This window comes from Myotis nattereri (genome assembly GCF_964212035.1).
Source record: "Myotis nattereri genome assembly, chromosome: 5".
In the NCBI taxonomy this organism is placed as follows: Eukaryota; Metazoa; Chordata; class Mammalia; order Chiroptera; family Vespertilionidae; genus Myotis; species Myotis nattereri.
In genome coordinates, this window is record NC_138080.1 from 22,272,364 (window position 1) to 22,284,626 (window position 12,263).

Here is a 12,263-nt window from a genome sequence, read left to right on the forward strand (position 1 = left end):
TCCACCTTTCAAGGTGACAAGAAAGGCTACAGCTGGGGGAGATTTCCTATATTGCTAGAACCTTCCAGTAGGTGCCCAGGAAATCCCCACAATCCTAGTCCTCTAGGTCATAGGATAGCATAACCCCAGCTCGGTGGTCCCTGGCCCTCATCCCAGAGCCAGGCCGCTGCAGGGTGAATGGTGATAGAGGTGTTGGGAGAATGTCCTGGGTGGTGAAGGGTAGCAGTGACAAGGCTCTTCCTGGTCCCCAGCACCCTCTCACCTGGGTCAGTTGTGCTTTGTCTATCTAAGTGGCTGCATGAGCCCCCAGGCTGGCCCTCAGCTGTCACCTTCCAGGAACCAGGTGATTTCAGGACCCCACCACCAACCATCCCACTTTCCCCAAGGAAGCAAGGGTCCACTTCTAAGCTCCCAGTGAACTTCCATGTGCCCACAAGGCCAGTTCTGGGATCAGGTTCATTTAACTCTCGAGATGGAGCAAGGTGCAGGGTGCCTGCGGGTCCCACAGCTACCGTGTGGCAGGGTGGGGGCTTTGCCCCAGGCCTCGCTGTTAACTTTGCTAAGGCCTGCCCTTGTGGGGAGGATGCAGGAGCCTGGCTGGTGCCTCTATGTGCACCCCCCGCCTCGAGGGGCCACAGGGCAGGAAACACCTGGTCTGGAGCGGATGCACAAGGAGCCTGGTTCCGGTCTGGCTTCCGCCACCACGGCCCTGCGGGGAGCTGGGCCAGAGAAACCAGGCAGCCAGGGCTGGCGGCGAGAGGCCACGTGGGAGCTTGGTGGCACCGGCGTGCGCGCGCCTGTATTCCCGAGCACACCAGTGGAGGGGGGTGTGGGGGAAGGCCCCGTGGGTACGAGCGCACGGCTGCCACCCCGTGGCCGCTTGGGGAAAAGCAAGCGCCAGCAACCGGGCGCCTAAGTGCTTCTTGCTGTAGAGCAGTGGTTCTCAACCTTCCTAATGCCGCGACCCTTTAATACAGTTCCTCATGTGGTGGTGACCCTAAACCATAAAATTATTTTCGTTGCTACTTCATAACTGTAATTTTGCTACTGTTATGAATCGTAATGCAAATATCTGATATGCAGGATGTCACAAATTGAACATAATGAAAGCATAGTGATTAATCATAAAAACAATATGTAATTATATATGTGTTTTCCGATGGTCTTAGGCGAACCCTGTGAAAGGGTCGTTCGACCCCCAAAGGTGTCGCGACCCACAGGTTGAGAACCGCTGCTGTAGAGGAACAGCCCACTCCCCACACAGACAGAACACCTCATAAACACTGACGCCACCTCCCTCAGTCAGGCAGGGACACACCAACCTCTAGATGCAGAGCTCCCCCAGGGAGTTAATTCAGATGGACAGAGGAACAGGCCCCAGACATGCTAGACAGATAGACCGCCAGCAGCTTCTGCACTCAGACAAATGACAGGGCAAGGTGAAATCTCTTTATTGGCTCAATCTACACCTGGACCAGTGGTGGCCCCAGACCCAGGAGGCTTCTGGTTGGGGGTCTGTGGACAGTCGGCGGGGGCAGCTTCAGCAGTGGCCTCAGGTGTCAGGGGTCTGTGGGAGTAACAGCACTGGTCCCCCCGTTGGCAGGTGCCCTGGTGGAAAGATGATGGATATGAATGAAGCCCAGCAGCCTCTGCTGGGTTCCTTTCCTGGATGGGGAGCTCACTCACATACACTTGCCCAACCTGTTTTCCCATCCCTCCCTGCCCCTTATCCTTGCCCTATTGCCACAAGGGGGACCCATGTGTACTGCAGTTGGAGGTGGGGGGTGCCTCACCTTCTTAAACCTCTTGCAAGGAAACGTCTTAAGCCGTGCAGCCCGCTGGGCCAGGTCCTCAGCTGGTTCCTTTCTCTTATTCTGGAGCAATCTGCGTCTGTCCTCCATAGCTTCGCCCACTGCCTTACCCCTGTGCAGGGAGATGAGCAGCTGGGACCCCATCAGGTCTCTGCACCCCAAGCCCTGGCCAAATCCCACTGCCATCACTCTCACTCACCCTGGCCGGGCACGGGGCCGGGGGCCCCAGTTGGCCTCGGGGTTGGCCTGGAAGCGCTTGAGTCCTCGCTGGCGGGAGCTGGGGTTGGCATCATCCCGGATGGTGAAGTTGGCCTGTAGCCTGGAGAAGGGGGTGGTGCAGCTGAGGGGCAGCCACCCCTTGGACGTGCACAACAAAACTGCCCATGGGGCCTGCCCGCCTTGGTGACTTGGGAAGGCATCTGCCTGGGTCAGGATTCTCTCACTCATTTAATAAACATTTATTGTTGCCTACAGTGTACCTGAAACCTGCCGCTGGTAAAGCTGACATTCTAGTGTACAAGACAAACAAGAAACGGGACAAATCAGCAAGTTATGTTTCGTTAGGGCAGGAGAAGAGTTTTGAAAAGAACAGAGCAGGGCAGAGGTTCTGGGGAGACTGAGGCTGGGGTTCGATGCAGGACAGGTCAGAGTCAGGGACACCTGAAGGAGGTGAGGGAACAGTCCTGGGGGGCACTCAGGGACAGGCACTCCAGGCAGAGGGAACAGCCTGTACAAAGGCCCTGAGATGGGGCTGTGTCTCATGAGCTTGAGTGAGGGGGCCAGTGTGGAGTGAGCCAGGGGGAAGTTGGGGGATAAGTGAGGGCTGGAAAGTGTCACGGAAATGGGGCAGGGCTTGCAGGTGGAACTGTTTCTGCTGAGCAGAGGGGGGACCATGATCTAACTCAGGTGCTCACAGGCGCCCTCTGGTAGGTGTAGGGGGAACAGTCTGTGGGGGGCGAGGGTGGGAGCTGGGGAACCAGGGCTGAGGTGACCACACTGGTCTATGTGAGCAGTGACAGGGCCAGACTAGGGTGGGGGCAGAGGAGAAGCGGTAGAAGTGGTGGGAAAAGGTAGATTCTGGATCTCACTTGAAGAATGAACATGTATCTGTTAGGGAAGTGTCTGGGCCGTCTGCAAGCAGGTGAGCATCCACGCATGGGGCAGAGATGTCCCTACCTGGGCTCCACACTGAGAATGCGGAAGGCCGGGCTGGTCTCAGACAGCCGCTCTCGTTTCACTGGGCACTGCTTCTCCTGGAGGCAAAGGTCAGGGGCCAGGGGATGCCACGCCTGCCCATGCCTTGCCCTCTTATCCCGTATCTAGTCAGGCCAGCTCGTACCCAGCAGCGCATGATGTCCCAGAGGGCTGAGGCGGGGGCGTCCGTCTTCACAGCATTCTTACAGGCGTGGGAGAGCGAGACCCGGAAGCCAGCATGGAGGAGGGCTGACCTGGGACCAAGAGGGGTTGTGAGGGACAAGCTAGATCCCAAAGCCAGTGATGACATGTGTGGGTGGGAGTCACGGTGAGTTGTGAGGCTGGCTGCATGTCTCAGGGTGACTACGTAGCTGGTATAATGCCAATGACTGAAACAGTCAGACTGTCCCCCTGGCCAGGGCTCTTGGCCTCTGAGCACTTGTACATGAGACTCCCTGGACGTGAGTGAAGTCTGATCTCCATTTTACGGGGGATTCTGGCCCAAAAGGGGCCCAAGTTGCCCAGGGCACCCAGCACTCAGGCGCTGCTCCTTCCCCACCCAGCCCTCACCGCAGCTGCAGGAGGCTGGGCATGCTACAGTGGATGGTGCTGCTCAGCTGGTCCAGCGTGTAGTACAGAGGCACGTCCGGCAGCTCCTGCCATGGGGGACAACAGGATATGCATGGGGCAGATGGAGGAAGCTGGGCACAGGTGAGCCCCATCCTGTTTTGGCCCAGCCCCTACCTCAGTGACGACGCTCAGGACTCCTCGGATCCGCTCCGAAGTATGGAATCGGCCGGGGTTGGTGCTCACAGCCTCTAGGACACGGCCCACAAAATCCAGGTCATGGATTGGCTCCGCCCACAGGGGGCCACCGAGCTGCAGACACACAGGGGCCAGATGGACAAGGAGTGAGACACAAGGACCCTCGAGACCCCATGCCTAAACCCGGCATGGTCCCACCTGGTGTCGCTGCCCACAGTGCTCACACTCAGGGGCCACAGGGGGACCGCAGGCCGCAGAGAACTTGACCCTGCACAGAGAGAGGAGTTTAGGGGGCAGCCACACCCCTCGGAAACCCCTCACCTCCCTCCTGGCTCACTGTTGCTCACCGGCCACCAGGGGCCCCCGATGCTTTGCCAAGGCGCTGAAGGCGGAAGGCTCCGCAGCCCACACACTGGAACACCAGCGCCTGCTTGCTGTGGGGAAACGGGGCTGGCTACCACACCCCAACTCTTCCCTCAGGGTGGCCTGGTCCCCTGTAGGACCTCATTTCCGCAGGGGAAGGCTCTGTCGCCTGCTCCAGTGCCTGCCCCACCCCTGCTAACCTGGCTGAAGCCTTGACCTTGGCCTGGCCGGTGAAGACACGAACAAAAACACGTATGTAGAAATCAGCGCTGATGCTGAGCAGGGGCACCACGAAGCGCTGATAGCAGTTCGCACGGAGGTCCAGGCTGTGTAGGACGATCCTCAGGGCCTGGGGGTGTGAAGGGGGGTGGGCATCTGCCATCAGCCCTGCCTCTGAACAAGGTGTTCACAGCACAGGGTCCAGGTAGGTTCCGTGGGGGCCAAGTCCAGCCCTGAGTACTCTGACTTGTGGCCCCTGGCGACTGCTCAGTTCCCTCACCGGTCTCTGCCTCGATGGCCCTGCTGGGAGCCTAAGTGACTTAGGAACATTCGGGCCCGTAAGTGGAATCTCTCCGATTAGCATCATCAGCATGCCGTGTGCTGCGACGTGGCCACAAGGACCTTAGTCCGGCCACCACGGGCCCTGTCGGCAGGAAGTGGGGACACTGGGTGCTGCAGCATGGCTGGGGACCTCCCATGCTAGGGAGCTGCCGTGACACTCTACCCAGAAAAAGAGGCAGCGTTTCCCAGGCTGACCTGTGACAGGGCCCATAAGGAACAGGATGGAACCTCTCCTTTCCCTGCCCATTGATGTAGCCTGCCCGCCTTCCTGAATCCCCACAGCAACCCAGTGGTACCCAGGCCACCTTCAGCATGCCCATTTCACAAATGCCAAAACTGAGGCCCAGAAAGGGGAAGCTGCTTGCTCAAAGCTACCAGCAAAGTTAGGACTTGAACCCAGACCTGGAAAAATTGCCTTAAAGAGACAATTTTGCAAAGTTGTTAAAACAGAGACTAGAAAGAATGGTGTCATCATTGCTCCTACCCTGGACAAAGCCACTGCCCCCCACATGACCATGACTGGCAGCCCATGCTGTTAGGAACCATGCTGGTTAAAGGTGTGCTTGTCGTTAATATGCTGCCTGGAGGAAGCTGAACGGGTCTGAGGGGTGGGAAGGGGTGCGGGGGGAGGGTCCTCACCATCTCGTGGCAGGCCCGGCTCTTGAGGGCCATGGCCCCGTACTTGCTGTAGCATGTCTCCCCGCTGTTCCCTGCCAGCACTGCCATGTCCGTGCAGGTAACGCACAGCAAGCCTGCAGGTAAGGAAGGGGTGAGGATCCTTCAAACACTCCAAGCCCTGCTCTCTACTCCTGGGCCAGCCTGGCCTCACCTCCTTCACTCACAGCCTGCACAGCTGCATCCAGAAAAGTGGCAGGGCTGCCATAGGGGTCCAGGTCGATGACATCAAACCGATCCGACACCCGCTGGTGCTGGTACATCAGCATCCTGGGAGTGAGAGGGCCAATTCCTCAGGGCCCTGTGCCAGGGACCTGTTCTGTTCCTTACACACGTTCAATCATGCAGCGTGATAGTTTAAACCTGGACTCGGGCCAGCTGCCTGCGCTTAGATCCTGGCATCCATTTGCTAATAATAACAACTTCATGGCTTTTCCCCTCAGGCCTCTGTCTACCCATCTCCAACAATGGCATGACAATAGCCAATACAGTAAGTCCTCACTTAACATCATCAGTTATTGAAAACTGTGACTTTAAGCAGAAAAACATGTAATGAAACCAAAGTTTTCACAGACTAATTGATATAAACAAGAGTTAAATTCCTACAGCATTTCTGGTCACAAAAACATTGCTCAAATTCTAAATAAAGACTCAAAACACTTCTAACATTAAAAGATGAAATAAATGTGATCTCTAATTACATTTAAGAAAAATTAGTAAGCTCTGGTTTGGCTTAGTGGATAGGGCATCGGCCTGCGGACTCAAAGGTCCCATGTTCGATTCCGGTCAAGGGCATGTGCCTTGGTTGCAGGCACATACCCAGTGGGGAGTGTGCAGGAGGCAGCTGATCAATGTTACTCTCATCGATGTTTCTGACTCTCTGTCCCTCTCCCTTCCCCTCTGTAAAAATCAATAAAATATATTTTTTTAAAAAAAGAAAAGAAAAATTAATAAAAACAAATCAGATCATTATTTTCCACCCACTTATTCCAGTTCAGGGTCATAGATGGCTGGAGTCTATCCAGGCAGCTCAGGGGATCCACCCTGGACAGGACACCCTTCCACTGCAAGGCCACTTATTACCCACGCACACTCCCTCAGCCTGGGACAATGCAGGCATGCCAATTTACCTCATTTGCACATATATATATATATACATACATACATATATATATATATATATATATATACATACATATATATATATATATATATATATATACTTTATTTACTTATTTTTTAATTGACTTGAGAGAGGAAGGGAGAGAAACACCAACGTCACTGTTAGGCTGCCTCCTGCAGGCCCCCTATTGGGGATCAGGCTTGAAACCCAGGCATATGCTCTGACCAGGAATTGAGCCCCGACCTCCTGACTGGTTCATGTGTCGACGTTCAACCACTGAGCCACACCAACCAGGCCTCACCTGAGTATTTTAGGTTGTAGGACGAAACGTAAGTCTCCATATGAAAGCCACATAGACATGGATAGAATGTGCCAAATCCACACAGACAGTAGCCCTGGCCAGGAAGTGATTTTTCCTTTTTCTTATCAACATTTTAACAATGGCATTATTCCAGGACCTACTGTACGAATGTAGCACATACATGCCTGACACTGTTTCAAGCAATTTAGATACATTAACTCATTTAACCACATAATCTTCCAATGGGGGTCGAAGGTGCCTTTCAGAATAACTCTGTGGATTTGGACCTATATTGTTCCCTTTGATGAGGAAAAGTAAATGGTATCTTCTCAACACAGCCCACCTTGATCACATTTTTCAAAATTGCAATCCCCCCCCCCCCCCTACCATCTTTCTCTATCCCCTACCCCAGCCGTGGGCAAACTAAAACTAAAAAAAAAAAAAAAAGACCGTACCCTTTTATGTAATGATGTTTACTTTGAATTTATATTAGTTCACACAAACACTCCATCCATGCTTTTGTTCCGGCCCTCCGGTCCAGTTTAAGAATCCATTGTGGCCCTCGAGTCAAAAAGTTTGCCCACCCCTGCCCTACCCCCTCAATTTTTTTTCCAGAGCACTTCTCACCTCTACTTTACTATGTAACTTATTTGTTACAATTATTTGTTATCTTCTGTTTCCTATTAGATTTTACTATGGTCAGGAAAGCAAATATTTTTTACTTATTTATTTACCTTCTATAAAGGTTAGACAGTAAATATTTTAGGTTTTGTAGACCACATACAGTCACTATTGCATATTCTTTTTTTTAACCTTTAAAAATGTAAAAAATATTCTTAGCTCAGTGGTTAGAGCAGCAGCTGGAGGACTGAAGGGTCTCTGGTTCGATTCTGATCAAGGGCACATACTTTGGTTGCAGGCTCCATCCACACAGGAGGCAACCAATTGATGTGCCTCTCTCACATTGATGTTTCTCTCTCTGTGTCTCTCCCCCTCCTCCCCCTCCCTTCCACTCTCTCTCAAAACCAATGGGGGAAAACAATCCTCACCTGAGGAGGTGAGGATTAAAAAAAACAAACATTCTTACATCACAGGCCACAAAACTCAGACTGTGGGGCCTCCCAGGCTATGGTCTGCTGACCCCTGCATTTGAATGGGAATTCCACGAGGTCAGGGATTTTGTCTGTAATGTTTACGGATGCATTCCCTGCACTGAGAACAGTGTCTGGCACACATTGGACAGTGGATATAAGCTAGTTCATTTGAACGAATAAAAGTATGAGAAGTTTAAAATGAAAACCATAATGGTACAAATTTCTGGCACCAAGAATGAGCTATACAAGAATTAACTCTAATTTAATCAGTACAGCAACCCCTGTAAAACTATCATTTTATACGCAAGGAAACTGAGGCTCAGAGAGACTAGATTATGAGATTATGATCTCTCCCAAGATCAGAGAGCAAGATTATGTATGACACAGCTAGGGTTTGACCCAGGCAGCCTGGCTATAGATGGCACCTTCCAGCTGCCTGGGTCTGCGGCCCAGGACCTACCGGGCATCTGCCTGGCTGGGCTGTACCAGGTGGGCCACTTCGTTGAGCTGCACATTATGGCGGATGAGATCCACAGCTCGGGCAGAGGCATCGTTAGCAACCACGGATCGGAGCCCGGGCACCTCTCGGGCAAAGCGAATGGAACGAAGACCCGAGGCTGCCAGGCCCTCCAGCACTCGCAGGCCTTCCTGTTGGAGTAAGCAGGGAGCCCCACTCACATCAATATCTCCATTCTCTGCTGAGCACCCCCACCCCCTCCCACCCCCACACACACCCTCCTACAGCTCTCCCCTTCCAGGAGCCTTCCTTCCTCCACCCACTGGACTCCCGGGCTGCCACCTGTTTTATGCCCAGGCCTCACCTCACAGATCTCCCCCACAGTGGCTGTTCGAGGCTGGTTTCCAGGGGCCGGGTCTGCCCCCTCTTTCAATACAGCCTTGTCCTCCTCTTGCTCCGACAAGTCCACCACCACCTTCTGCACCTCCTGTTCACCTGGCACCTTGACTGCAGCCACCCAGAAACCCAAGTCAGGGACTATCAAGACTCTCTTTGAGAAACCTCTTACTCTTCAAAATACAGAAGATTCATGAAAGAAAATCTTCCCCAAAGTCCCTAAGAAAAGGCTGAAGGAGCAGAGCCCGGGGCGTTTCCAGACTTTAGGGAAGGAGGGGGCTGGACAGGGGGAGACCTCCGTGTGACCACCACCCACCAGGCCACTGGACCCCCACTTACTCTGGATTCCTTTCGCCCCAAGATGAATGCGGGCAAACTCAGTGATCACAGCACATCTGCGGGAGACGGAGGACCGCTTCACACCCCCTCACCACACACATACCCACTGCCCTCCGCCAAGCTGACCCGGACCCCTGCTCACGTCAGGTCCCGGTTGAACTCCTGCACTGGGTTGTAGAAGACTTCGTTGGCGCTGGGGAAGGCGATCTTGGCGGACCCCTCGGTGACCGTCGTCTCCTGGGTGTCAGGTGGGCGCTTTTCGCCGCAGGGCGCCGTGCCGTTCTCCATGGCGGGCGGACTTACCGGCCGGTGGGGCGGCCCCTCCATAAACCGAGCACTACACAGACGGCCGGCGGAGCGGAGACTCAGGGTGAACCGCAGAACGGCCCTCGCGTGGGACATCCGCGGCGGCCTGTGCCCGCCCGGCCCGCATCAGGAGGGCGCAGAGGGGAGGGGAGAGCTGCTTTCCTGGGCCGGGGGGCCTACACATCTGCAAAACAGAGGCTCAGGAGAGCCCGTGGCCTCCGTGAGCTGACGCCATCGCCCATCTTCTGGAGACCCGCCCCAGCGCAGCCTGAAGCCCTTAAGTGGGTCCGCCCCGGCACCAGATCCCTCCCCTCGCCGCCCGGGCGCTCCTCACCTGCTCTCGCGAAACGGAGAACCGAATTAGGCTCGGTCACATTTTCCGGATGAAGACCTGGGCGCCGCCATGTTGGCACAGTTGGGGGCGGGTCATGTGGCAGAATCTGGCCAATCAGTGATGCCACCTACCGTGGGCGGCCGGGGTCAAAATGCACCATGGAAAGCGCAGAACGCGTGGTGTCCAAGGCCTTGATCACAGCGGTTCTCCTGGAATTAAGGCCGCACCTCACCAGCCCACTTCACAGATGAGGAAGTTGACGCTCAGAAAAAGGGCGGTACGCGAAGCAATCCTACGCCTATCGATCGTCTCCTGGATTCTGGGTGCCATAAACACATTATTTCGGGGCATCCTGCAAGAATAGCTCAGGCTTTGGAATCAGATTTACTGAGTTTGAATCGTAGCCCGACCACATGGTCTTGGCAAGTTACTTAAACTCTCTGGACCTCACTTTCCTTCCATGTTAAATAAGAGTCCTAGCTCCCAAGATAGAGCAAAGATTACAAGACAACACCCCGAAAGTATGCAAGGAAGTCTCTTTCACGTAACGCTCAACAAGAAAGGAGGACAGGGTAGTGGTCCGGGCTGTCTGGGCTCCCAGTCCCAGCTCCCTTTGCTACTGGTTCTTAACCCCTCTCTGTGCTTATGTTTCCCCCATTTGCAAAATGGGCAGAAATTTCAAGGTTCATTATTGGTTTGTGATGAGCATGAAACAAATGAGTGCAGATAAAATGCTTATAACGTCATCTGACTTAGTGTGTTTTATTGTGGCTTCTGGACCCTGGGCTTGAAGCCTGACACCCGCCATCACTTCCTTTAGCCATTTTCTTTCTCTCTCTGTGCCTCCCTTTTCTATAAAGTGTGTGTGTGTGAAATAATTCCTACGTAAGAATGTTACTGGGACGTTTAAACGAGACCTTTCACTTGTGCTCTCTTCAGCAGCGTATAAACTAAAATTGGAATGAGATCATTCACAGAAGGACCCTAAAACAGTGCCTGGCACAATGAACAGCAGACACTGTTATTATTTGCGTTTGACAGGAAACTAAAGTTCTGAGAGGCAGAGCGACTTGCCCCAGGTCGCGGGACTAGAAGGTGGCAGGGTCAGGATTCGAACTCTCAAGCACAGCCGAGGTCCTGGAGGCGGAGACCGGAAGGGGCGCCTTCGGTGCTCGGCTGCCCTCGCCTAGGGGGCGGGGCGGGGCGGGGGCGGGGCCTAGGCGGCTCCTCCCCAGCCCGGCTGCGGCGGCGGGGCTTGCGCTGGTTCGGCGCTCGGCTGGGGCGGCCTGGCCCACAATGAATGGCCGCCGCGGCTGCCGCTGCTGCTGAGGCGGAGGCCGCGGAGGCCGCGGAGGCGGAGGCCGAGGCCCCGGCGCAGGGGGGTGCGCCCCGGGCCCAGGTCCGGCCCCAGCTGCCGCTGCGGAGCCCGCCAGGAGCCCCCGGAGCGCGGCCACGGCGCAGGTGAGGCGACCCGCTCCAGGCCCGGTTCCGGCCTCCTCTCGCCGGGGCGGCCCGAGGGCATCCGAGGTCCGGCTCCGGCCCGAACGGGGAGGGCTCGGGGCGGCCTCCTCGGAGAGAGGAGGAACCGGGCCCGCAGCCTGCACTTCAGGCTGGGCCGGCGAGTGCGGGGTGACCTGGTCCCCGCCCGCGGCCTGGAGTGTCCAGCCCCAGGCCGGGCCGCGGGGCTTGGGGGACGGCGGGATTGGGCCCAGACCTCCTCCCCTCCTTCCCGGCGGGGGATGGGGGGCCGGGCCGGGCCGGGCAGGTGCGGGGGGAGGGGCGGCGGGGAAGTTGCAGGGCCCGAGGGATGAAGTGAGAAGGCTCCCGGGAGCCCGGAGGGGGAGGGGAAGAGGAGTCGGGCTCGGGGGCCGGCCGAGTGCGGGGAGGAGGGGCGGGCGGCGCCGCCGGAGGGAAATGGCCCGGAGGGGGTCGGGGCGTGGCCGGGCGGGCAGGTACGGTCGCGGGCGGAGGTGGGTGGGTCAGGTTACAGGCTCGGGGGTGGCCGAGGAGAAGCCCAGGAAGTGGGGCTGGTGGGCGTGGGCGGGGCGAGTTCGGAATGGGGGTTGGGGGTGGTGGGTTGCGGGGAGCCGGCGGGTCGCAGAGCCCCGAGGTGCTGGCGGAGTCACCTGGGGTGAGGGCTGGAGAGATGTTGCGGGGGAGAGGCCAGGTCCCGGGGAGATCGGGTAAGTTGGGGGACTCCTGGAGGAGTTGGGGAGTCGGGGAGGAGGCGGAGCTTTGGGGCTAGGCTAGTGGGGATGTGGAGGCAGGTCCGAGAGCTAGTGCTGACCGAGAGGCACGTGCCATGCCAAGATGTACCCCCTTTCCCGGCCAGAAGTTAGCTCTGGGCCAAATGGGGGGGACTCTTTTTCCCCCCACACACACACCTCACTCCCATCCGGCTCTGGGTCCCCGACCTACCCTGGGGCAAGCCTCTGCCAGGTGGGTGTTGGTGTGGGCAGCTTGGGAACACCTAGCTCGGGCATCTTGTTTACCATGGGGGTGGCCCTTGCACACCCCCACCCCCTGTACCTGCAGGGAGGCGGC

General features: G+C 56.2%; 1 protein-coding gene across 2 annotated transcripts; it reads right to left on the reverse strand.

Annotated features, from left to right (window-relative positions):
• Window positions 1-1,427: 1,427 nt before the first annotated feature.
• TRMT1 (tRNA methyltransferase 1) lies at window positions 1,428-9,808 on the reverse strand. 2 transcript variants are annotated; one of them, XM_081090895.1, is made up of 17 exons: window positions 9,720-9,808; window positions 9,222-9,569; window positions 9,080-9,135; window positions 8,709-8,851; window positions 8,348-8,535; window positions 5,524-5,639; window positions 5,334-5,446; window positions 4,334-4,482; window positions 4,118-4,204; window positions 3,969-4,038; window positions 3,750-3,884; window positions 3,576-3,661; window positions 3,151-3,259; window positions 2,988-3,064; window positions 2,011-2,130; window positions 1,794-1,923; window positions 1,428-1,608 (listed from the first exon to the last, which is right to left on the reverse strand). In XM_081090895.1, the coding sequence occupies exons 2-17, from the start codon at window positions 9,479-9,481 to the stop codon at window positions 1,459-1,461; spliced, it is 1,989 nt and encodes a 662-aa protein (XP_080947021.1). In that variant the 5' UTR covers window positions 9,482-9,569; window positions 9,720-9,808; the 3' UTR covers window positions 1,428-1,458. The 2 variants fall into 2 exon arrangements, with proteins under 2 accessions (XP_080947021.1, XP_080947022.1); XM_081090896.1 differs by lacking the exon at window positions 5,524-5,639.
• Window positions 9,809-12,263: the final 2,455 nt, after the last annotated feature.

Excerpts from the sequence above, each read along its gene's own strand:
- TRMT1 (XM_081090895.1), bottom strand. The coding sequence starts at position 9,481 with ATGTCCCACGCGAGGGCCGTTCTGCGGTTCACCCTGAGTCTCCGCTCC. Across the intron at positions 4,039-4,117 it reads TCGGGGGCCCCTGGTGGCCG|GGTCAAGTTCTCTGCGGCCT; the intron begins GTGAGCAACAGT and ends CTCTCTGTGCAG. Across the intron at positions 3,065-3,150 it reads GGGACATCATGCGCTGCTGG|GAGAAGCAGTGCCCAGTGAA; the intron begins GTACGAGCTGGC and ends CTTTGCCTCCAG.